Source organism: Argentina silus (genome assembly GCF_951799395.1).
Source record: "Argentina silus genome assembly, chromosome: 14".
Classification (NCBI taxonomy): Eukaryota; Metazoa; Chordata; class Actinopteri; order Argentiniformes; family Argentinidae; genus Argentina; species Argentina silus.
This window is the reverse complement of record NC_139668.1, coordinates 6,860,787-6,887,126: the sequence shown is the minus strand read 5'-3', so window position 1 is coordinate 6,887,126 and position 26,340 is coordinate 6,860,787. Positions and strand designations below refer to the sequence as shown.

The 26,340-nt window shown below is 43.4% G+C and overlaps 2 protein-coding genes across 4 annotated transcripts; one reads left to right on the top strand and one right to left on the bottom strand.

Annotated features, from left to right (window-relative positions):
• The first annotated feature begins 1,685 nt into the window (after positions 1-1,685).
• Positions 1,686-5,773, top strand: eva1bb (eva-1 homolog Bb (C. elegans)). Its single transcript, XM_083684372.1, has 3 exons — positions 1,686-2,094; positions 4,530-4,672; positions 5,087-5,773. The coding sequence occupies exons 2-3, from the start codon at positions 4,606-4,608 to the stop codon at positions 5,509-5,511; spliced, it is 492 nt and encodes a 163-aa protein (XP_083540498.1). The 5' UTR covers positions 1,686-2,094; positions 4,530-4,605; the 3' UTR covers positions 5,512-5,773.
• A 1,834-nt stretch (positions 5,774-7,607) lies between these two features.
• thrap3b (thyroid hormone receptor associated protein 3b) lies at positions 7,608-25,491 on the bottom strand. 3 transcript variants are annotated; one of them, XM_083684794.1, is made up of 11 exons: positions 25,471-25,491; positions 17,112-17,267; positions 14,303-15,142; positions 13,108-13,734; positions 12,638-12,810; positions 12,250-12,361; positions 11,978-12,053; positions 10,955-11,127; positions 10,534-10,819; positions 9,837-9,986; positions 7,608-9,522 (listed from the first exon to the last, which is right to left on the bottom strand). In XM_083684794.1, exons 2-11 carry the CDS (start codon positions 17,231-17,233, stop codon positions 9,292-9,294), a joined length of 2,790 nt encoding a protein of 929 aa, XP_083540920.1. In that variant the 5' UTR covers positions 17,234-17,267; positions 25,471-25,491; the 3' UTR covers positions 7,608-9,291. The 3 variants fall into 3 exon arrangements, with proteins under 3 accessions (XP_083540920.1, XP_083540919.1, XP_083540921.1); XM_083684793.1 differs by lacking the exon at positions 25,471-25,491 and adding an exon at positions 20,795-21,379; XM_083684795.1 differs by lacking the exons at positions 9,837-9,986; positions 25,471-25,491 and adding an exon at positions 20,795-21,381.
• Positions 25,492-26,340: the final 849 nt, after the last annotated feature.

Sequence of the window (26,340 nt, the reverse complement as noted above, 5' to 3'; positions counted from 1 at the left end):
CAGCCTCCCCTACTGTATCGTGAGGGTGTGGCTGTGCAAAGCAATGTGTTCTCTCCTGGGCATGCAGCTTGGGCATGTCCCACAATACCCATCTGTCTGTGGAAGCAGCCCAAAGTTCACAACTGGCCTGGTCTGCACCCACAGGCCAGGGAAAGCATTACTCATGATCAATACCAGAGTAGAGAGAGAAAAACAAACAGGAGTGTTTCAATGGCTTAACTCTCCCTTTCACAAACACAGCCCTGCCTTGGCTGCTATTCTCCACAGTAATTGGTGGACTGGCATTCCATTGGAGCAGGATGGAACTTCTTGCAACCAATGGCATTGAGTAGAGCAGTGAAAGGAATAGTGTTTCCCTTGGAAATGGCTATCCTAATGTTTTCCCGATAGAGAGGAATATGTGAGTGTTTGGGAATTCTAAGAATTTGTAAAGGGGTATGTTATTCCTTAGCAGTGTCATGAAAAGGACAGGCCTGACATAACACAGGCTAGAGAAGAGAAACTCTCTGTTTCAGATAGTGTTCCACCATGACTATTCTGTCACATCTAGTATACAAGACGGGAGTTGGATGCATCTGATTTCAGTGTCCGGCTGGATGTGGTGTATGATGAGTACATGCCTCTATGTCTCAGGAATGTCCCTGTCTGCTCTCCCAGTATTGTTCGGACCTGTGGTCATCGCTATGGTATGACTTTGGGTTTTGTTTTTTTTGTTAGTTTTTTTTTTAAACCCCGTGTTTTCTCTAAGACCAACCTTGAGAACGACAACCCTCTCAATGACAACACACCACCACATAATGACTGCTTTAGCAAGCCCTGGACTGACTGCCACATCAACACTCACTCACCAGCTCAGAATAGCTTTTAACAGAACCACTCAAAATTCCATTTTTGGTTTTAAAACAGGCTTGAAATAATACAAAACATCGGCTGCTCACACATAACACAGCATAAGCGCATAAACAATCTTTTATGATTTACACAACTGGGGTTTTATGTGTTGCCTTGCCTGCTACTCTGACTAGACCACAACACCTGCTTCTCCACCATGGTGTCAAACTGTTTACTTAAACCCTGCTAGGGACATTATTGTTGGAACTCCATCCCCAAAAACATTGAGATCAAAACACAAAGAGCTTGATTAATCCCCAGTCCTGGAGCACCAACCAGAGACATGTGCCCACGGCAGCCTTCTAGCTATTTCCTGTTCCACCCTGCCGGGTTTAACACTGAACAGACCTCAGTGTGGCTTTTGCTGGGGCACGTCTGGGACCAGCGGAGCAGAGATCACCGCTCTCCTCGCCAGACGGTCACATGCACAGATTGAAACACTAAAGAAGGCAGCTTGAAACGTTGGTTAAATAAATCATTTTCATCGGAGCAGGAGTGTGCGGCTCTCTTTTTGTCATTTTTTTCTACACCTCACCAAATTATTGGTGTGCGTTTTCAGTCACAACAGACCCACGTCTGAGGTCCTCACACAGAGGCTGGGTTAACAGGATACTTTACAGTGTAATCCACTATATGCTACACAGAAAGTATAAAGGAGGAGAAGGATTACTTCAAGCAAGGTGATTGGGGTTTCTGCCGTGTATATAAGCTCACTGTATATTTCATGCCAGGGGGGAATGCTAATGAAGTCTCCCCTCCCCTCTCCTCTTTAACTCCTCTCTCAGGAAACACCTCCCCTCCCTCTTGACAGTCTCAGGCCGTTAAGGCTGGTCATCACTGTCAGAGAAGAGGGATTGGATCTCATCTGCCCCTGATGTTGAGGAGGCAAGCACATGATGTTGAGAAGGCTGCTTCTCTGACTCTGTCTCCTGCTCCACAGAGAGGTCAGGGCAGGCTGCCACTCCTCAGCCTTGGATCTGTACCCATCTTAACCAGCACAGCAGCCTGACTGAACGGAATACTCCTACTCCTCTACGCCTCCTGGGTCCACTTCTTTTTTATTGTCTCTGACAGGATTTGCTTTATGTGTGGTTTGACAGTTTTTCAAGGAATACTGGCTGGAACAATTGCATGGTCTGGATTCACTGTGACATTTATTTGTGTTTGAGCAACCATACTGTGACTGATAGTAACAAGACCTAGGTGAGTGTGGAATCAACTAAAGTCCATTCACTTGTATTGTCACTTTTGATTCTGTTCCGTTATCGTGGATGTCTTCACTTGTAATATGTACAGTATTGCAGTCTTGGAAAAAAAAGGTTCTACCTAGAAGCAAAAGGGGTTCTTTAAAAGGTTCTCCTATAGGGAAAAGCCAAAGAACCCTTTTGTGTACTCTCTTAAAAATGTACTCTTTTTACTTTACATGTGATGTTTCCTATGGAAAAGATTAATTTCCTAACCATTAAAGTGCACAGTAGCTTACCTAATAAAGCGATCCTTTGTTCTGGATGCAAATAAGATGACAAACTAGTTTATTACTAGAGCCAGTGACTCCAAATGTCTTTACTTTATAATCCCACATTCCACATGCTTTATAGGTACAGAGACAGCAACAGAAGCAGAGAGCTCCTTGTATATTCAAGCCTACACAAAGTTATATGATCAGAGGAGTCTGTCTCACAGTCACACATGTATGTTGTTAAAAGACCACATGTTCTTCCTACAGTTTTTGTCGTCTCTATGTAATTAGTTTTGTAACAACAACAACCTCATCTAATTATCTGTGTTGTTAGATGATACTGTTACTGATTATATCTGTTTGAAGCACAAATGGTAAACGTTTTACACTCATGTATTCAATGGTTTAAAATGTCATCATTTGAATCTAATTGGATTATCTAAGCAGGAAATGTGGAGGGGCTGAAGGGAGTCCACTTTATGGCTATATAAACAGCTACAGCTGCTGGCCTACGCATGTCCACAGTTAATTCCAGGAGTTATTGGTCTTGTCTGGAAGATGGAAGGTGTTAAAGCTGTTTGCCCTAGAATTTGTTGACCATAGCTGTGTAAAAAAGCCATATGCCTCCCCTCACCACTGGCATGTTGCCTCTGTGTATAGACTTAGCTTTAGCGTGCTTTATCACGCTAACCTCTCTTTCTGGCTGCCTGTGACAATGTTTTACCACTCTTTGTTATTTCTAAACTCTGTGGAGTGTTTTATAGTGTGTTTCTATGTATGTAAGAGAGGGAATGTGTTTGAAAGGGGATTGAAAGGCTGTGCATCTATTAATCTACTTGCAGGTTTGAGATGCTGGCTTCATTGACTCATGGGAAGGAAACACTTCTGTGGTAATTTAGAGGGAACTGAAAATTGAGGCCAAGGCCCACAGTAATGTAATGAAAACATTGCATGTCTTCATATGAACTGAACTGAAAACAAAATTACCCAAAGCACTTATGTCATTAAACCCCCCCTTCTCCAAAATAGGATGGCGTTGGTTGTTGACATATTTCCTACATGGAGTCAAATCAATTATCTAGCTTAGAGAATTAAATGATTTTATACTCCCTCGAGGAGAGTAACAAAAAGGACAACATTCAGCTCCCACTGTTGCTGCATGCAAGGGAATGTTATGGGGGGGGAATCTTATTTTTATGACTGCAACCATGGGATTTTCATATTGTTCCCATATGCCTCCCCAGCCTCACCCTCAACCTCTGTCTGTGTAATATGTTTGTTTCTCTCTTTATCTTTCAGTACATCTCTCTCCTCACTCTCTTTTGCTCTCCTCTCCGGGTGTGTGACATAAGACTAAATCTCTCCCATGTCCCAGAGGACGTCCACACATGCATGTGAAACTGGACATGTTGTGTTTTCTGTGGGAAAAGTGAAACCCCGCTCTGAGCACAGGAAATGGCTGGCCGGGTCACTGCAACAGAAACACTGTAAATACAGACATAATACAAATAGACTGGACGGAGGTCTAGGCTGTGGGGCCAGGCTGACTCACTGAGACATACGTCTACAGTGTCTTGTCCTCAGTGGGACCAGAGTGAAGAAACACACATCATTAGGAACATGATGTTCACATCAGGGGAGGCTGCTGATGGTAGAAATCGGAGGATAGGCTCATTGTAATGCTTGGAATGGAATGAGGAATGGTATCAAACGTGTTTGATACCATTCCTGATTCGATTCTATGCATTACAATGAGCACATCCTCTGATTTCTACCTTCAGCAGCCTCCCTTGATTTACAGTGTCTTGTCCTCAGTGGGACCCTAGTGAAGAAACACTTGTCACCAGGAACATAATGTCCACATCCAGTGATCTCTAAAGCCTTGTTAGTATTCATCTCTAATAAGAGGGATGAGGCGGAGGAAGACATTACATTTTCTGAACCTTTTGGGACTTTTTTTGAAATAAATAGAAATATAGAATAAGCTCATAATAAGATCATAATCCTGATCTGGTTGTCAGAAATGACAGATCCTCGCAAATGGAGATGCCACTCTGTGTCAAAGTATAAGATGCCATGTTGATTATGTATTGTATGTGTGTATTTCTGTTTGCTGTTCAAATGTATTCACTGTGGTACTGTATAACTGACTCTTTGAATTGTTTTTGTCCCCCCTTAGGTCCTGGCATAGGAGGCCGGCCCGGAGCTGACACCATAGGAGGAGATCCAGAGATGTGACAACCAGAGAGGTCAAAATGGAACCTATAAGGAGAGACATGGAACTATTGAGCAACAGCATGGCTACCTACGGTCACATCTCAGGTACAGTGGAGTGGAACCTCATTGTGTGTTCTGCTTGCAGTTGCAGGTAGTTCTAGAATGAAGGAGGCCCTTGTTGAATTCTGATGCTGTAAGAATGCCCAGAAAGAGGTGTAACCTGCATAGAACCACAATCCGTTCCAGGGACTTAGGTGTTCTGTTTTCTTTGGCTTGACACTCCTGTGCCATGAAAGTGTCTGCATACCTTAGCCTCTTAGATGTCATGTGCAGTTCCTCATTTCCGCCACTCATGTTACAGATAAAGGAAAGTGGCTTATAAGTGCAAGTGCCTTTTCAACTTATGGCCATTTTTGAGGTACTGTCGTTAACCAAATGCTGATGCCTCAAAATGAATGTGGTATTTTCAGTCACTTCCAATGTGAGTGCTCTAACCTATGTTCCCCTACACGCATACAGCCTACCCAGAAAGCTTCGCTCTCTTCTTCATGATGGGTGTCTGTTTCGGCCTGCTCCTGGCGCTTTGCCTCCTGGTAACCGGCATTGCCTGCAACACCCGCAAGAGCACCAGGCCTCCCCCCTCGCCTGAGAGGAGACAACTGAAAGAGTCCAGCGAAGAGGAGGAGGATGAGGAGGATGAGAGTGTGGAGGAGGAGGAGGGAGAGGATGCAGAGATCCCTAAAGTTACAGTGGCACCCATGAGTGAGCGCAGCCAATCGAACGGTACTTTGAGGAGCGTGAATGTGTTTGCGTCGGCGGAGGAGCTGGAGAAAGCGCGGCGTCTGGAGGAGCGAGAGCGTATAGTCAGAGAGATATGGAGGAACGGGCAGCCAGACATCCTGGCCACGGGTACAGGGACCATTGGACGGGTACACTACCACTAAAGGACACTTCCATGACCCTGACCCTTCTCCTGACCAAACCATTTCACTGAATGCAGAGGACTTAGGACATTATTGCAATAATTTGTCTATTCTTTCCATTCAAAGATTTTTGTATGAACCCACTTCATTACGTACTGAACTTGTGTGTATGCATTAACATTTATACTTGAGTATTTAGATTGAGTATTTATGTTTTCTCTATGTAATAAATAATGTAAGTGGATCACCAATGTGGGCTACTGGGCATGATAATACATTATGACAAAAGTACCACTTTTTTTCTTATTATTTTTTTACAATGCTGACATCGTAGAGAAAGAACAACAGACATACTGCTGCATCAGGCTTCACAGTATGTCTATATTTGTTTAGAAACATATACCTGGTAGTCAAGCAACTTCTAGTGTCCCACAGAGTCAGCTCCAGCCTTGCAGGCTAATCTTAGCAGGCAAGAAGACATTTCCCACAGGAACTTTCCAGCCTTTGACCCCCCATCATCTCTAACCCTGCTGCTTCCTGTGTTCCCCTCTCCACAGCAGGGGAGGCAGAAATCAGAGGACGGGCTCATTGTAATGCATGGAATAGAATGAGGAATGGTATCAAACACGTTTGATACCATTCCTTATTCCATTCATTACAATGAGCCCGTCCTCTGATTTCTACCTCCACTAGATTCCACTGCTCCACAGTGCCAGCACCCTCTCTGTTACAGCTACACTGCAGCTCTCTCCTGTTTGTTCAGGACTTATGAAAAGGCTACTTGTCCCCCTAGCTAGCCCTAACCAGATAGATAGATAGATACCTGTGCTTTACTGTAGATCATACCAACGCAGTGCTTGCCTTGTGTAAAAGTTCAGTGCATCTGAGCTGTCCCAGAGGATACTCTTTACTTTTTTTTTTGCAGCCTCTCTAAACCTTTTTCAGAGTGAATGAAAAGGTTGCTTGTTGTGTGACTGGAGTGCACGGGTCCAATGCCAGTAAGTGTCCTGTTGGAAATGTCACTCCCTCAATTGGGGATTGTGAGAAGGGCCAGAGAAAACAACCAGCCTGAGTGAGAGGCTCCAGTGTTCAGTCATAGTGTCTGTTAGGTTACGTAACGTGATTAGTCTGAGAATGCCACATATTAAGAATGTGCTCAATGCCAAACCAAATACTTTATATTGGGTTAAATAAAATAAAAAAGTAGGAGAGCATAACTAAAGAGACCTAATTAAGATACTCACAAACATTTCGCTTGCCATTCATATAATCTGTAATGGGTTAGAAATGTTGCAAAATGTGCTGTTGAATTCAAACACTTCATATATGGAGATATATGATATATGATATCATGATATCATATATGGATAAGGAACCAGGATGTGTGCAATCTACTAATAAGAAGTACAGAGTGTTGTAGATCAATAATGTCAAAACAATTCAAGTGAACCAAGGAAAATATTTATTGAAAATTAGAGAGAACTAATTCTAGACTCTTAAGGAACAGTAGAAAAGACGTCAGCTTCAGTTTCGAGTGTAACATAAAAACAAAAATAGTCACAGTCCAACAGTTCTGTTCATTACGTATGGACACAGTGCATTCTGGGATAGGACACACAAAGCTTCACAATGGCTGAATCTCAAAAGTTTTCCCTTGATTCTTTGCGCCTTCTCTCCTTGCCTCCCCAAAACATGTTGAAGGAAAACTTCAATGCGTTTTGAGGGGGATTCAAGGAATCTAGGAAAGACTTCCTAGACTTAAACCAGTGAGAGGACCTCCCAAAACCTGCTCCTCCATTTTCTGTCTACTGACCTGTGTTAACACTCTGCCAACAAGTGTACTTTGACAGTACTTTTCTCACACATATAGGAAAGGTTCTCTACTTCAATAAATCCAACTTGTAGCCTAGGTTCAACTGAAGTTTATATAACATTACAGAGAATTAAATGCTTAAGCTCAATAACTGTTCCAATTCTCAAAACGTTAGGTAATAACAAAACATCAACAGTATTCCATTTAAACACTAACTCCCAAGAAGATACAAAGGCCTCAATAATTTAGTTGTATTTTGTTTTATGTGTTTTTTTTTGTTTCTTTTTGTTTTTTTTAACATATCTCTATTTATTTTTCCCTCTGTAATTATATTCACTTTTAAAATCTAAATAGTGATTTACCTAAAATGATATGAGAGAGGCACAAACATATACCTGTTTGTCAGCTCGGGTACAAACAAAATTATATTTCTTGCAGTCCTTTGATTTAACACAGTGAAAATCCTTTTTATGTTTTTAAAAAAACAGAGAACATTGACTATAAATGCAAACACACCACATATGAAACAACCTCTACCCCCAAAGAGAAATGCAGAAGTTTAGGTGGTAATGTGACAATGTTTAGGTTTTTGACTGAGAAATCTCAACGGGTCAGGAGGACATACTTTGCTGCGTTTGAGAAGCCATAAAAGGGGAGTACTGTAGGAGCCCAGAACCAATAGTAGATTGGTTGTAGGAGCCCTGAACCAATAGTAGATTGGTTGTAGGAGCCCAGAACCAATAGTCGATTGGTTGTAGGAGCCCAGAACCAATAGAATGGTCCCATGGGGTGGGAAGGTTTTGAATCCAACCTGTCATGCGATTTACCATCCAAGAGCCAATCATTCACTTCCCAATACAACAGATCAACTAAAGGCCTGTGATAGCAGAAAAAGCAGTACACAAGTAAATCAAGCAGGACACATATATATACACACTCACCGAACACTTTATTAGGAACACTATACTAATACTGGGTAGGGCTTCCCTTTGCTCTTAAAACAGCCTCAATTCTTTGTGGCATTGATTCCACAAGATGTTGGAAACATGGGATGCACATGGTCAGCAACAATACTCAAATAGGCTGTGGCATTCAAGCGATGATTGATTGGTATTAACGGGCCCAGAGTGTGCCAAGAAAACATTCCCCATACCATTACATCACCTCCACCATGAGAAGGTCTACAGGTGCTCCGAATAAAGTGCTCGGTGAGTGTATATCACTGTAAAGATCATTTCTAAGGCACAAATGCACTTATCATTTCCATGTCTGAACTCTTAAAAAAGGTAGACTCTGGGATGTGACATCATAGCAAAACAAGCGGGGAAATGCTGCCATAGACTTGCAGCAGACTAGAGAATAGAGCGTTGTTGCGACAGAGTGGAAATCCAGAGTTAAAAATCCAAATCCAAACCAAAGACATTTCATGAGGAGGGAGGAAAAGATTCAACTGTAGAGTTGAATGCGATTGGCAGGGCAGAGGGGCAGTGAAACGAGTGGACGCTCTCGTTCACTACGGTATCTTGGATGAAAGTTGCTGTTTTCATGGGTGTGACATCCCAGAGTCTACCTTTAAATCCATGTCCGTTCAATAGCGTCACCCTTTAAAAGGGACACAGAAGATACTGTAACTGAACACCAGCCCGCCATAGTTTGCAAAAGAGCAAATAGAGACAAACAAAAAAAAATAAAAATGCATCTTTACATAAAAACAACGACACCCAGAAACTAAGAAGACCGTTAATCAACATAGAAAATCGAATAAAAAAAGAGTCTTGCTCTTCATTCAAGTCAATAAGAACATGTCTAGAACATGGCTCAAGTCGATTTAATCCTTACACCCCCCCCACCCCAACGATGGCTCAACAAAACAACTGCACGTACATTCCGATGCTGCGACTCTGCCCACAGAGATGACTGCAGATGACCTTGACTAACAACACAACAGATGGACAGACAGGTCTGAGGGTCTGTGGATGGACGAGGATCTACTGCTGCTTGGAGGCGGGGGGTTCTCCTGCCTTGCTGTCCTTATGGTCCATCTCAGAGTGCTCCTCTCCCAGCTCGCCCTCCTCGGCCCCCTGGTACATGTCGTGGGTCCACTTGGGGCTGCTGCCCCCCTTGCGGAAGATGAAGCGGCCCCGGCCCCGAGGGAACGGCGCCCCTCGGCCACGCCCACGGCTGTCCGCCCACTGCTTCTCCCCCTCGCGGTCGTCATGCTGTTATAGAGAGAGAGAGAGAGAGAGAGACAGAAATAGAGACAGAAATAGAGAGAGAGACACAGACAGAGAAATAGAGAGAAAGAAAGAAAGAAAGAAAGAAAGGGGCTGGTTAGAGGGACACCACTACCAGACCTACAGTAAATCAGAGAACTAGTGTAACGTGAGCGCCAGGAGAAACCACACAGACGCAACAGAATGTAGCAGCAGAATATAGCTGATTGTGTGCAGAGAAAAGGGTGCAGTCAGTGCCTTAAACATGTCTAAATGTTTATCTGTGTGCTCAGAGAGGAAGAAGAGGCTCTGAAACTCACAAAGTAATATTTCCTGCTTTTGGGAGTGTACTCAGGGTCCCAGTCTTCCTCTGGGGGCCGCACAGGGGCGTTCACATTAGGGGGGTTGCCATTGCTGTTGTTTCCTGGGTAATTACCCCTGTTCCAGCCCCTTCCTCTTACTCTGGGGAACTGGAATCACAAGAGGAACCAGGGTCATACTGGTGTCAGAGCACAATCAAAGTGTATAAAGTCAACTCATTTGTCTTGCGCTGACTGGCACTACATGAAAAAAGAGCAGCAGAAAAGCAGTCTGAAGATAGAGATCAAAGGGAATCAAAGAGATGGAGAAGGAGAGAGAGAGAGAGAACTGGGGCCACTTATTAGGCTGCGGAGAAGTAGTTTGGGAGTCAGGGGCTTCTGCGTAAAATGTTGGGATTCCAAATTCTGTGGTGTATTACTTTACCTTAATAAATCAGGTAGTGCATGGATTATGTGTGAAACAGTATCATCACCACCTCCACCATAATCACCATCATCATTATGTTCCTTATCATCATTAGGAGGAAGGTACAGAGCAGAGAAGCGCAGTCTATAGTGAAGTTATTTGGGTAGAAAATGGCAAGAGATAAATCAGTGTCATCCCAATGGTTAACCAGGCCTCATCCACGACACACATCCATCCCAATGTTCACCACACAGTCAGAGAGGTAGCACACTTCTAAATAGCTCGACTTACAAATCCTCCACGTCCTCCTCGGCCCCTGTCCATGTGGCCTTCGTAATCCCGGGGCCCCCTCTCCATGGGGGGGCCTCCGTAGTCGCGGGGTCCATCCCGGGGGCCGTCCCGGGGCCCATCGCGGGGTCCATCGCGGGGGCCGAAGCGTGGCTTATGATAGCCCTCCTCCATATGCTCCAACTCCTCACCCATGTACTCTTTCCCTCTGAAAGGGTGAGGCGAGGGACAGGGGGAGGAGGAGGAAGAGGAGGAGGACGGAGAGCGATCACGCTTCTTCTTGCTTTTCCTGCGAACCAGAGAGAAGAACAGGAAATGATCGTCAAAATGGATACTGGATTATCTTCTATGTTTCATCAATCCAAAAAACTCTTTGGGGTGACATGAACTGTGACACAACACTGGGCCAATTAATCGGACCTACTTTGATTTTTTGTGGTGTTTGGCAGACTTCTCGGAGGACCTCTCTTGGCTGGGTCCCCGGGAGCCTCCGGAGCTCTTTCCACCGTCTCGTTTGTCCTTCCCAAGGAACCTTTTACGCCTCTCAATATCCAGGCGCAGGTCCATTGGGTCTCCTTTAACCTTTTGACGCTGATCCTGTGGAGATACATCAGTGCCAACCATGTCAGTTGTCGCTTCCACTTTCCATCCAAAGACTGACTTGTGGGGTCAGAACTCTTTGTTACTTCATTAATGAACAGGAAGAACATATCATGAAGTAATGATGCCAATAAAAAATATGAGATGAACATAAAACATGCAGTAAGAAACAAGAACTGTGTAGTATTGCACCCCCTCTACTGGTGATGACACAAAATGAAACCATCATGAAATGTTAGATTATCTTGAAATGTTTACATCTTGTTTTCTTTGAATAAACATCTTCAAATACTTGTTGTTTTAGTATATCTACACCAAATGATTCTGTATTCTGTATGTAAACAAACTCAGTTGTGTTAAACGTTAACATACGTTTTGTAAAGCTTCAATGAGTCTGTTTCAACTGAGTAATTTGGCTGAGTAACAGACAAATATAAACACATTTACGGAGCAAAAAAGCAGCATGCGCATAAGATAGTTTGAAACTAAATTATCGGTTAATAGTTTTTTCGTTTTTTTTTAACTTGAATACATTTTGCTCGATTTTTGAGGAGAAATACTTACAATGGCATTGATTAGGGTCCCTTGAGAGGCTTGGACACAGGATCTTAAGTCACTTCCTTCTAGCCTTTGCTTGGGTATGTACATACCCACTCTCAATAACCATATCTCATAGGCTGGGGGCTTGCTTGGTATTATAATACACAATTGGGATCTTTTGATTTAGACTTATGCACCGCCTTTAAAAGAAAAGCACAAAGCTGAACACTGCTGCTTTGGGGATTCATCTCAATTTGTGCTTTGTTTTTTCTTTCCAAATACGTCAAATGTCAAAACGGCCGGTCACCTTGTAGCTGCTCTCCTCCATCTCCTCAAACAGATGAGAATGCCTCTTAAAGGCACTGGGGGAGACATCGATTCTCCTGGGGAGGGACACAGAAAGAAAGGCTCAATGTGAGATTTTGGAGACAACATGTTGTACTTACACGTATCATGATGGTTTCAAAAAACTAAAACGGAATGTGTCTTTATTTCTGAAATCCTTACACTTTGAAGCATACTGAAATATATTTTCAAGTGAGTACTACCATCTGCTGTAAAACAATGACAGTTCTTTACCTGTGGATTTCTGGGCTCTTCCTTGGTTTCATCATTTCAATCTCAGCAGCTTTTCTTTGGTACATGGCAAATCGCTCACTTAAAGTCATGCCTGATGAGCGGAAGTGTTGGGCTGCAAATCAAGGAAGAACAGACACAGTCGTTTTATATATAGCAGTGGGTTAAATTAGCCTAGCTTGGTCAACGGAAATCTCTTAAACACAAATTCATGTTTCGTTCAATCAAATTCAAATGAGGGAATTACAGAATCCCACAACGGGACTTCTCGTTTAACCATCCATGGAATCACTGAGAATTCCCGGTCAAACCCAACCGATGTCCTGTCACCTTGCGTCTGTCTATCTGTGGCATTTGGAAGAAGGCTTCGTAGCCCTCTGCAAGACCTTACCTTTGATGTAGTGTACAATGGTGACGATGTGCTGAGCGAACAGCTCCGAAGGACTCCGTTGAAGCTGTGCTGACTGTATGTGCTGAAAGATGGAGCGGAACTCGTGATCTTTCTTAGTGGGATGAACCAGATCGCGGGATAGTCGCCACTCCTTGGACATAGAACCAGAGGAGCTGGGAGAGGGAGAAAGCGCAGTGGAGAGGAAAGGTGAGGAGAGGTGGATCAAATGGATACTAATCTACCGTAGGCGTTTTTACGATCATTAGTTTACATTTATTAGTTTTACAGAACTGGACCAACCCGAACCATGCTGTGCGAGCTCAGATATTTCGTTTTTCCACGCTGTCATTGTCAACATAGTTCCAACAACTATGGTGAATGCATAACCAGGTACAGTATTGCTTGGCTTGGTTCAGCTCAGTGGTGTCAAAAGAGTACTATATCAGTGGGCTGATGTTGGTGGTGCTTACCTGGGCATTTCATCAAAGGAGTTTATACTGAGCTCCATGCTCTCTCTCTTCCCAGAGGACCTGGGTGGGGGCGACCCCTCCCGAGCGACAGGGAACAAAGGCCTGTCCTTCTCCCTGCTGCCTGAGCCCCTAGAGGCTGCTGTGGTGGGGGACAGACTCCTCCTGACCTTCTCCTTTTCTTTCTTCTCCTTCTTTTTGGCCTTCTCTTCTTTCTTGGAGGCCTGCTTGCGGCTGCGGTACAGCTCTTCCTCCATGTGCTCCAGGTCCTCCTCCACCTCCTCTGTGTCTCTCCGGGCCTTGTCCTTCCCTGGGGGGTAGTAGTGGGGATCGTCATCCCACTTCCCAAACACATCTCGTGCCGTCAGGGTGGCTTTTGTTTTGGCTTCGTCCTTGGACTCCCGGTCCTTCAGACCATGGGCATTGAGGAACTCTTCTTCTGCCCCGTCCAGGAAGGGCATGGGCTTCTCCTCCTTGGGGCCTCCGAAGGCTGATGCGGTGGCACTGAAGTGGCCTCCTCCCGTCTTGCTGTTGGCTTTCTCTCTGTCTGTGTCGGTGGGGCCCTGGTCCCTTTCCCGACCATTCTCCCACTCTGCTGCCTGTTTCTTGCTCTTATTCTCAGCCAAGAACCTGGACAGTCAGATAGAAAAGACGACTGACCTTTACAACTTGTTATGCAGGCAGGAGAGTGTAGATTATAATGTAATTATTTCAGATATCAAAATCCAATACATATTACAAGGGAAAAGAATGTTAGATGAAACAGAAATAAATAAAAACAAGACACAACCAGAGAGGTGATTTAACACTTAACACAAATGAAACACTTATAATAGACATGACTAACCAGGACTCATATTGTAATAATTATACTTACTGTACTTAACCACCACCACCACCTCCTAAATTAGGGGGATTTCCTACAACCTCCTTCTAATGCATAGCAGAGGACAACAGCCAGCGACTTTTTCAATTTGTTACGTGCATTTGAAATGAGAGGATGTGCTATGGCTTCCATTTTAAACTGTATTCTTCCAAGGATCTTTGTAGCTGGGCACAGACTGAACAAATTTGAAAGAATAATTACAATCACATACTGAGGAGAAGATGCAATTTAAAATAAATAAATCAAAATAAAATAAAGACAGATATGATGAAGATAAAGAAATGAAGGAGGGATGAATGGACTGAAACATACTTTTTGAATGCGGAGGAAATAGCAGTTTTATCCGTATCTCCAACCCTGGTTTCCTCCTTTGAAAAGAAGCCAAAGCCGCTGAAGGAGGCTGTCTGGCCAGACTTGGGGGGGCTCTTGGTGGGGGGGACGCTGCTGACGGTTTTCCACAGTGGCCCACTGGTGCTGGGCCCTTTGGTGTCAGAGCCAGGCTGGGGGGCACCAGACAACCCCTGGTTGGCACCCACAGCCGAGCGTACCTGGGGACTGTTGCGTTTGGGGCTGGTGTCATAGTCACTCAGACCCTGCCACTTGCCACCAGTGGCCTTATCCAGGGCACCGCCTTCCCCTCCGGGCCCTCTTCTCTCCCCCTGGGGCTCTGCGGCCGTGGGTCTGTCCTTCACATCCTTGGAACCGGGTTTCCCCGAGGTGCTGCGTCTCCGCGGGCTTGAGGAGCGGGAGGAGCTGGAGCGCCGAGACCGCCGGGAGCCACGGGAGGACGAGCGGTCGGAATAGCGGGAACGCGAGTGGCTGCGGCTGCCCGAGCGCTTCTTGGGTGTGCGGGAGCGGGAGCGAGAGCGCCCCCTCTTGGGGCTGTGGGGATGGTGCTCATGGTCGTGGTGCTGCTGGTCACGGTAGCCCCCCTGCCAGTTGTTGGCCCTGTAGCCGTAGCTGCCTCCCCCCCTCTGGAAGCGGCCGCGGGGGAAGAAGCCCCGACTCCTGCCACGGTTGTAGTAGAACGGCCTGCGGAAGCCGCGGTTGTAGCCCCGGAACCCCCCTCGGTTGTTCTGGTAATTGTCCCTGGTGGGGTAGTTACGGCCGTGGGACGGAGAGTGAGATCTGGAGCGGGAACGAGATCTAGAACTAGGAGAAAGAGGGAGGAGTGGGAGGAGAAAGAGAAACGATGCCAGTTGAAGGTATTAACACAGTAAAGTCAAAGTTCCTGTAATTTTCAGGAAGGAAACATATAGACAAGCATATATTGAGAAAATCCAGTAGGCCAATAACATTGTAGGAGAATATAGTCAGAGGGCCTAAACAATGAGATGAAAAATCATCCTGAACCATCAGGCTAAATAACAAAGAGACCATGCATAGTGTAATGGTGGGTCTGTGTTTCTGTCCACTTGGGGGCGCTATACAACCACACACTGACTCAGTATAGGTTCCTCTTACTACACTGACCGCTAATCTGAGGACACACTCAAGAATTGAACACAACTTCAAGGTGCCTTTGGACATGGAAAAAGCAGTAACAGGTCATTAAACATCAATCCACATATCCCCATGTTAATGTGCTTACCTGCAACTAACAAAGTATTCATGCAAAGATAGATGATACAGTACACTTGGATAAATGGTCAAGTCAAATACCCTTACTAGCTTTGAAACCAAAGAGTGACGACTAACATTTGTAACCATACATAAAACAAAATAATTCATAAGGAAAGATAATAATCAAATAACAAATAGCATAGTATCGGCTAGTAGTAGTACTAGCAATGGTAGTCTATCAATACGAGTGAAACTCCCTACATCAATGTTCCAAAACTCCAGGAAAATGCAAAGTAGCAGGGAAATTCTAAAGGCTGAAATGCAAATTAGGGAATAACAATAAAACCACCATACCACCTCGAGCACAGGAACAAGACAGGCCTATTGGTTTCCACTAAAAGCTGCCAAATGTGTCATGTAAGCCTCTTTAAATCCCCCTTTACTTACCACTTGCGCTTTTTCATTGGAATAGACTGGAGCAGCATAGCAAACTCACAACAGCAGTGAGGGACTCCCTATGTCTTGTACGAGTGTGTGGAGTGCATGTGGTGGAAAGAGGCGGTACAAACAGGCCAAAACGGGAAGTATTTTGACTCTAATCCTTAGAGGAGCGAGTACGGGAGGGGGGCTTTGGCCAGCGGCAGCGGCAGCAGCCCAATTCCTCTCTCTTTAGACGAAACATTGATTCCATGCATCTACGTTCTGTGTTAACCTCAAGGCTATATGACTAAAAGAGAATACCACAAATAAAAGAGGGATCCCCTAGAGTGTGTCCTGGATTCAAGCCTAAGAAACAGCGCAAGGCAACAGCAAGACCATAGGCCAGTACTTCATCCCCTGCCAGGGTGGAAGTAGACAGGCTCTGAAACTTTAAAACATTTAGCCTACTTAATATTTTAAAACCACAGCACAGTCGTGATCTAACACGAGGCCCATAATTCTTTATTAAAGTCAAAGCAGACTAACATAAAAAGTGTGCGGTTCAAAATGCCGTCAACAAGCCGCTCTCTACCACGGCAACGAAAGCGACCCAAATTATGAATCAAATTAAAATGCTTTAATTTATTCTTCTGGAACAATAGGATGACTCAATAATTCATCTAAATGATGGTTCACTGACTATCTATTATGCAAGAGAGCACCACTTTGGACAAAATGTACAGTCCAAACACAGAACTGGAGAGAGAGGTTGTATAATGATAATGTGTCTTCTGGCAAAGAGGGAAGAGGCAGCGGCTTTAGGGAGAGCATATAGTACATCAGCCGTAATACAAAGAGAACTCGGGTCCTTTTCCTAGTGAGGAAAAAGGAGAGGTGAAAACGCACAGTTGAAATAGGGGGAAGTTGCTCATGTTTCGCAAACAGGGTACGAAGACCTTATGTGGTACGTAAATCTCTCATGAAAATGGGAACTATACAACAGCTCTTCATACAGCAGACTGGAGGAACTGATAATACACAGAGGTTACCTATGAAACGGATTGTATTGCATTCATGCATGATATGTGCCAAACAAATAAAGTTTGTTTGTTTGTTTGTTTGATTGATTGGTTGATACCTGTAGCGGTGTTTCCTGGACCGGGACCGGGAGCGGCTTCTTGAGCGAGACCGCGAGTAAGACCTGGATCTGGACCTGGACCTGGATTTGGTACGGGACCGTGGCGGTGAATCTGGGGCCATCTCCACAGTGAGTCAGGGCTGTCTAAAGATGTGCCTGTCCAATGACAATTGAGACAGTTGATGTTAGTATGCACTGGTAATACACTTTTGTGTCTAGATCATTGATACCCAATCCTCGTCCGAGAGAGCTGCAGTGGGTCTGGGTTTGTGTTCCAGCCTAGTGTCATAACACCTCATTTAATGAATCAACTGATCTCCAAAACCGTGGTTAGTTGATCAGGTGTGAGTGACAATGCTGAGCTGGGACAAAAGCCTGCGGCTCTCCAGGACCAGGAGTGAGGATCACTGGTTTAATAGTTGGCTCTCTTGATGTTGACCGAACTAACACCATCACCAGGGAGTTTTCTTTTTCAGAGAATAATGATCTCTCCACAGTGCACAATTTCCAGCACCATGTTATCACCACTGACAACATCACCTCTGACAACACATCCACAATCATCCTGGCCCCCAGAGAGGTTTCTTGGAGCTGATCAGTAAAAAGGGCCCTGCAGGCGCTTTGTCTTTGTTGGCTCTTCTCTACAGACCTAATCAGCGCTGTATTTCTAGAGCTGTCGAGAGCTCCGGTCTGGAACCACAACTTGACACCTTGTACCCTGTCAACAGGACCCCTGTGCCTCCTCTGCTTAAACCCTGTCGCCAGTGCCCCCAAAGCTCCACCATCTTCACGCATGTGACAAAACCTGTCACCGGCTGAAATTAGAAACTAGGCCTATACACAGGCTAAAACAAGACAAGAGGAGAGAATGACTTTACACTGCTTTTCATATGCAGTTGCAGATACACAAGAGTAGGGTATCAACATGGGCCGATGTTACAGTACGAACCAGTTCGTGGAGACAGAGAATAGAAGAATCTCTCTCTCTAGGCTACAAGAGATAGTCTAATAGGCTCCTACAGTGGAATGAAATGGTCTTTCTTCTGGGACTACTGATAGCCACAGATTTGATCATAGAGAAACATTGACGTTTCAGATCGGCTCGGCTCAGCTGAGGTGAAGAAAGGGTCAGGGTTCACGTTTTCTATTTCATTGCTGAGAAAAAACAACATTCTTTCAAACATTAAGAGAGGGGTCAACTACTCTATGTTAGCCTCGGTAAACAAACATCATTCAAAATGGCCACCGTCCACAATGAACCTTTCAATATTGACTCATTTCACAGGAGGGTTCACCCACAACTAACTGAAGATAAAGTCAGTCATGTACAGAAAAGCACCTTCTGAATCAGGGTTGACACTAGAATGAAGCTTGCCTACGTTCTTTTAATTTCAGAAACAATGTGATAGGCCTAGTTCCTCCCTGAGTGGCATTTGAAACAGAAATTCTTGGCGCATTTTTGGAATATCATCAACTAGCATAGCAGGACTCATCAACATCAACATCTCCACATGTCACATTTCTACTTCCTGAACACTGCACCGCTGAGTGTTTGTAGTGTTGCTTACAGCTCTAACAAAACCAGCACTGAGGAAGAGGAGATTCACATACTTGGGCTCTAGGGTAAGGAAGTAGGCTTACTAGGCCAAGAAAAGAGAAGAACCTTTGATAAATTAGTGTCTCATAGTTAATAATTAGCAGCTGAGGGTTTTGTTTGTGTATCATCACTGATGCTCTTGCCCTCATTCCCCATGCTGAAGAGTGCATGCACGCAGTGAATGATAATTACTGTGCAATGCCTCAGTGCCTTCACAATCCCAGTATAGTCAACCATATTTACCAAGACCTGTTCTTGTTCTCTCTATTTCCCTCTCTCTCTCTCTCTCTCTGACATTTAAAGGTAATGTAAGTGGAACGAACGGAACGAACATGAATATTTCACAATACTCTTCCACTTCAACAGCATGGGCTGGTTGCAGAGAGTGGGCCATGGCTACTTATTTGATACATTGTGGAAGACACAGGATTCTTACAGAATGTTCCTTTAACAGCTTGGCCAACCTTAGTGGCAACTGCAACCAGACACAAATATATAGTGTTGTTCTTTGTTTTGAGGAAAGCTGAAATTAATCAAAACAGTCACCAGAAGAGATGTTTTATCGGTTTTTCCCTGTAGCGGTTGTGTGGGCTATTCTGGGTGCCAGCTAACGAAAACTCATTTAAAAAAAAGAGTCTTGCACAAGACTCTCTGTCATTCTTCTAACACAGTGGAATGTCTAATATTCTTATTTTGATGAGGGGAAAGCATGGGCTGGACTAGCTGGCATCTGGAATACTCCACAGACACAGGGACAAACAGACAAAACATCTCTTCTGGTAACTGTTTTTACTTAATTTTAAGTTTCTGCAAGAAAGAACAACAAAAAAGTAGGATATGTTGAGTGATGTGTTTTTCTGTTTTCGTCTATGCATTTGTCTACAACCCGAATGGGAAGCAGTCAGGTTGTACTGTAGTTGTGGCTAGGCCAACCTATAAGCCTCCCTTTCACTCTGCATTTATCATTATGTTGCCTCTGGCGACATTAAAGTGTTTCTGCTAAAGTAGCTGTCTCTCAGACAGAGAGAAAAGGAAGTCACAAACACCAAACGTGGTCAGATTCTTACACAGGATGCAGCTTCATACCTAATTCTGCTCAGCAAGCAGTCAAAAAAAAAGAGATAACCTGTAGCCTATGTAGCCACATACCTATGGAGATGTGTAGAATTATAACCACTGTTCCACACAGTTCATACAGTATTGAAATGATATTAGAATCAGAATCAAATTGAAATGGTTGAACCAAATGTGAGTGCCCAAACATCTCATGTCTTTTCAAACATTAACACTGATAAGGTGAAACGTGGGCTTCTGCTATCCTACTATTGACTTTAAAACGTTACCAAACTGGCATGTGGACTAATATTAGCCAATCAAGGAAACACATATAGGCCTAGGCCAAGTAGCCTATTCTTTCAGTAAAATGCTTGACAAAGATGGACAAAATATAGGTTGCAGAAGGCAATGGACAATATCTGTCGCTGATAAATATTCAAGTAACTAGCTAGCCACCGCACAGACTAAAGTCTATTTGACAGTACAGTCAATTAACAGTAATCGGCTAATCATAAATAACATATGTATGCGTTGATTGCTGGCTACTACGTAGCTGACTGCTACAATAACAACTGATTATGTAATATGACATATCTTGGCAATCCCACTGAGGTTAAACAACGGGTTCAGTTGCTAGATGGGTCATTTTACAGTTGTTGAATACATTTGTTTTTCCACTTATTCAATCATCCTCATAACGTCATCATGTGCTTGGAAACCCATACAAATCTGTGAACAGCTGCTGTTGACAAGAACACTTTGAGATGCAGCCATTATTTTTGCTAAAGACTCAAGGCTTATCCAAATATCAAGGTTATCCAAATACATTCTTGTCTAGTCAGAAAGCCCCAAATGCAACGCCACAACAGGAGTCTGAGATTGTGGCAGTGACAGTGTGCGTTTGTTTGTTAGCAAGTAGCTAGGCTATCCTCCTTCCGACCTAAGTTCTACTGACAGTCAGAGGTGTAGACTTCTATGCATTAACCTAAAATGGTTAATACATTTAAAAGAAAATGTAATTTCCACTTACCTTAGACTGATTTCACACGACTAGTAGCTCGTTTGTACGCTGGCTGAGAGGCTATCTAGACCAATGCGATCTTGCTGCCCTGTGGGAGTGACAGCCTGTGTGCTGTGCAGCAAGAATAACTGGTTAGCTACCACGCTAGCTAGCAAATTATCCTGCTCCCCGACGAAGCAACCGCTACTCTGACTAGACAAAAGGACGCCGACACTTCAGCTATAGAACTCAATTACCTAAACTTAAACCTGTAATTATGTAAAATATATACATATTTCTGTGGTATCGTAATATTTACGGCGTAGCATACGCTGACTACAAAACGTTAGCCATTTGGTCGCCTCACACTAGGGTCTACAGACAGTACGCAGCACAGCAACTGCAGGAGGTCAAATTTCCTTCCTGGTTTTTCCCGAAGGCTTGCCCTCATCTCATTTACCTTAAAGCAACATGAAAGTATTCAGTTTAGAAAGCTATTGTACCAGAGAGGTTTTTCTTTTTCTTTTTTTCATTTTATTTAATATAATCTCTTTGAAGCTAAATAATTTATTACCTGATGAGTGTCTGTCATAACACACTGTAGATTCGCATGAAATAATGTTGCAAGCATTGAACTGTACCGTTCTCTTTACTGAATAAAAGAAAAAGTATGTGATTTTCAATTACCCTCGAATAGAGACAGCACAGAATTAGAGTACAATTTACAATTCACATGGTCCAGCTGACTTGTTTTGCTTGTTAAAATACAAATAGTCTAGCTATAAATGAATATGCCAATAAGCCAACCCAATGGGACAGTTCTTCAGCAAAGGATGTGAGCAACAACTTCCACAACATGGACATTCACATTCCATTTACACATTCCAATATGGCCAAATACAAAAGTACACCAGGGGAGGCTGGTGGAGGTAGAAATTGGCGGACGTTTCATACCATTCCTAATTCCATATCATGCATTACAATAAGCCCATCCTCCGATTTCTACCTCCACCAGTCTCCAATGAAGTACACAATGTATCAGGATTCATGGGCAGGCACGATGGCCCATCCAGTCATTGGCAACAGTTCTGTTTTTTTCAAAAAAGTTTTCTAATAAGTAATATTCAACAAATAAACAAATGAGAACCTCAACCTAATATGCCCATTGGAGGTGTTGTGAGCTTCACAGGCCAAAACATAGAAAGAAAATGTGCTTTTTCTCGATGAGTCTAACAGGCAACTTGAGTTTGCAGCACTACACTATTTTAGTCAGGGCCACATACGTAACACCCCTCAGCCCAATGTATGCGTGTGTGCGTGTGCAGTAAAGAAGAGACAAAGCTTCCCCCCTCAACACCTGTTGGGGGCCTCTGCTTTACGGCATCTTTTGGGCCAACACTTTGCCAACACTGTGCCTGTACAACTGGATCTCTAAACTTCAGTAACACATTGTTATCGTAAGGCTGATTGGGTCATTTGGACATCAACCCTTGCACAGTTGTTCAGAGAGAGGCAGAAGAAAAATATTTATTGTAATTACAGTCTATTATTAGCCAGCAGAGGAGGCTGGTGATGGTAGAAATCAGGGATTGGGCTCATTGTAATGCATGGAATGGAATGAGGAATGGTATCAAACGTCCTCCGATTTCTACTTCCACCAGCCTCTCCTGGTGTACTTTTTTATTTGGCCGTATTGGAACCACCATTCCTTATTCCATACCATTCCTTATTCCATAACATTCCTTATTCCATAACATTCCATATTCCATACCATTCTTTATTCCATACCATTCATTACAATGAGCCAGTCCTCTGATTCCTCCACCAACCTCCACTGAGTCAGAAGTAAATGGGTAACAGATTTTTAAAATCATTATCCATTCATTCAGAGCATTGTGGGAATCTGGACTGGAGCCATTCACTGTTGGCTTGTTGGGAGGGGTATTTAATTGCTGCATTCAATGAGATATTACGCCAATCTGAATAGCCAAGGACAAGTTAGTCAATCCACTAAAAGCTTGGATGTGTTACGTAACCAAACAGACCTTTTCAATTCAGAGGGAGGATTTTACCGTCACGGAAGGCACTCATTTGAGGCACTAACCCTAACACAGGAGAGACATTTCTTCAATGGTTTTCACAGGGCAGCATACTAGGCCAAGTTGTTGGCATAAGATAGCTGCCTTTGTTTATATGGTCTCATAAACCTTGTTTTCATTCTTAATCATATCGTCACTCTAAAAAGAGACATCAGTGTGTGTCTGTTTTATTTATCTATGTGGTCACTGCTGTCTTCACATTCACGGCAGGTTCCTAAAATAGGACATGGTCAAAGCATTACTGTTATCTAAGGCATACAGTACAGGACATTTGCATACTAGGTCATTGGGATGGAAACTATGAGATAGCTAATTATCTCATGCCCAATGAGGTTTGCCACTCAACCAGCCACATTCTCAACTCCCTGCTGTTGCTATTGTACCTTTCTATTTCCTGCACTCTTATGTGTTGCTATGGAGACCATAGATGATGCTAGGTCCCATAATTGATGACTGTCTGTCCATCTTTGCCCTGGAGCGTAGGGTATCATTCTAATTGTGGAAATGAGGCAAAGAAAACGAGAGTAGAAGAAGCACAGCTTAGACTTCACTACCTGTCTTACTCTGCTGTATAACACCTCATCCAGATAACACCGACACACTGCTCCTCCAAGGCCTGCTTTTCTCCACTGAATTTCTATAAGACAATCTGTTGTCAGAATGTTCCTTTGAAAGCTACCCCTTACTTCCCTTTCACTCTCACTGAGATGGCTATGCATTTATCATTATGCTGCCATTTGAGACCATGAAGTCTTTCCTGCAGAAGTACTGTAGCAGTCTCATATAAGCACAAGTAGGCCTAAGTCAAATACTAAACCTGTATGTTCAGATTCTTCAGGATGGGGCTTCTAATTCAGGCCAGGAAGCAGTCAACCCAAAAGAGACAGCCTGTAGCCTACCTATTGAGGCGCCAAGCCTGTGTAGAATGGTCTGTCTTCTGTGCCTGCGGTTGTAAATTCCTACCTCTTTGAACTAAGGCTGAGAAACACAAACGCTTTTTTCACTCTCTCTCCCCTTTGGACGATTAGAACCACAGGTGTTCTGAGCACTGCTGGTGCCAAGGTTATAATTAGTCCTGCCCAATCCTCTGTTGGCACACTGTAGGGCCACATGCCTCCTACGTCTGTCAATCACTTTTATGGCTAGTTAATAATCTCATTTTGTGTTTTGCATACCAAGGGGCAACCGAAGAGGCGACAATAACAATATTAACCACTAGGTTGTGACCCTGTAAAGCAAACGCTTTCCCTATTAGGCAAAGTTATGGAAAGGATTGTAGTAAATCTCAAGCTATGTGGCTATGTCTGCAGTATAATCCCTTACAAGACATTCACAAGCAGCAGAGGTTTCATATGCCTATTGTGTTTGCTGTGCCTCTTGCCCAAAATAATTTAGAACCTGTTCATGCAATATTTGTATGCCACATAACTGCAAGCATTACAAGGTTCTGGAAAAATAATTATGCCAGAACTTGAGTCATAAAGGCATAGAACTTCCAAGTTTGTTATGAGAATACTTGCCCTTAGTCATGCCATAAAAAGGAAACCAAGAGCACATGACACCACCAGGCCCACAGTACAATGAAGTCAATAGAAGACAAAGAAAAGCAAACAACAAACAGGGAACAGCTGCTTTTAACAACATCGCCAATTTCAAAACAAACACAAGGTCACACTAAAACTAATCTTTTCGTTTTATTGCTTGAAACACAGTGTTTTTGTGGTTTCCTCTGTGTGATTTCCATTTTACTGCTTTCCATTTTTACCTTGGATGAATGTCCATTTTAGATTGGAATGTTTTGCAGTGAGTGGCTGGCCGGCAACCATAACCTCAAATGTAAGAGAGAAGAGAAGGAACCTATTTTAATCGGTCTCTGTCTCTATCTCCAATGGCTTTGAACACTGCCCTTCACATTCAGTGTAAACTGAAGGTAGATATGTTGCGGGGATGTGACAGCTGCAGCTATTGTGATGCGAGCGATTGTGTGTTCTGACCCACATTCTGCTCCATGCTGAGAACTACTGCTAGTTAATGTAGTCATGCAGAACCACAGTCAAGTTTGAGAATAATTCTGCTGAGTACCAGGAGGCACTCTACTGTATGTCTGGGGAGAAAAGTACACCGTGTGCATTTTGGTCATCCAAAAATAACAAGAACATTTAGAACCTCTGCTTCTTGGATACATTTAATTGAACACCCCTAATATCTAATCAGGGAATGTACCAGGGAACGATTTTAAAATAACTGAATGAGGAAATGGCATGTTCCAGTGCCTCACTCATATTGTATATACAGGTTCAGAATGTTGTGTTTCTAGCTAAGCACATGTTGTGCTACAATGTGTTATTAATGTTGTGTCTTTCTTTGAAACGGACACGGTCCAAACAGTACACTCCAAAGCTCACTAGTACAAAGGATATAACAGAGTGTGCACAATGAATCGCCTCACTACACAAAATAGGTTAATTGTTAACCAATTGGCAGTTGTATGTTGAAATTTTAATAAAACGTAGAAATAATTGGTTTCATATACGTTAACATGATATCTAACATCCATACTGTAAGATGAAAGCATAGTTTTGCCAAATAAAACAGAAAAAACCTCACCTTGAGCCTCGCGGCAGGGTAAAGAGAAAGTAAAAGAAGGAACAGGAAGCCAAATAAAGCGTGGCTGGGATATTATAACCTCTTTCTGATTCAGTTGATGACTGACAAGTGTTGGGTAAAAACACAACTGAATAAAACTTTTGTTCTATGTGTGTTTCAAGTTGTGTTTCTCCATTTCTACTGTTACGTGAAATGATGTATAATTTACATACAGTATACTGTATGCAGCCTCCCAAGGCATCCAGAAGCAGGTGGAGCAGACTGTGAAAACAATGTTTTGCAGTATTTAATGAGTTTACACAAACAAACAGAGGACAGGTTCAAAAATGCATCATTATTTATGTGTGAAAATTAGCTCATGTATCGTCTTAAAGGCAAGAGTGTCTGAGAGTCTATTTCAATGGCCTCACTGTTCAACTCTGTCTGCAAGGGTTTTCAGTGTTTTGGAGAATGTGTCTGGTTTTTTTGGTTGAGGTCCAAGATAAAGGCAAGCAGCAGTGCCCTACAATCCCCTCTCCAGCCTCTGCCCATTTAAAATGTAACACCAGTGCTGCCCATACCACTGCGGCCGATGTGGAACCAGAGAGGGGGGACAGAATGAGACTTGAAGCTGGGGTCTCTCTCTCAGCTTCAAGCACTGACATTTGATAGATATATTAATTTCCCTCTCTACCGAGCATTATGCATCTACATTTACCATACTGTTTGGAGGCAAAAGACAAACTGTATGCATGGACGTCTGGTAGTTGGTTCATCACACAATTTATCACACAATGAAAAGACTGTTATGCAAATAGACTAGCCTTCCAGGAACAGAAAGTGGGTTAGCACAATATTATAGGACTGTGTCACTGGCAAATGGGTGAATTG

Coding starts and splice junctions, on each gene's coding strand:
- eva1bb (XM_083684372.1), top strand. CDS start 4,606: ATGGAACCTATAAGGAGAGACATGGAACTATTGAGCAACAGCATGGCT. Junction 4,673..5,086: donor TACCTACGGTCACATCTCAG/GTACAGTGGAGT, acceptor ACACGCATACAG/CCTACCCAGAAAGCTTCGCT.
- thrap3b (XM_083684794.1), bottom strand. CDS start 17,233: ATGGCCCCAGATTCACCGCCACGGTCCCGTACCAAATCCAGGTCCAGG. Junction 12,054..12,249: donor AAGAGCCCAGAAATCCACAG/GTAAAGAACTGT, acceptor GTCCCTCCCCAG/GAGAATCGATGTCTCCCCCA. Junction 10,820..10,954: donor AAACACCACAAAAAATCAAA/GTAGGTCCGATT, acceptor TCTGGTTCGCAG/GAAAAGCAAGAAGAAGCGTG.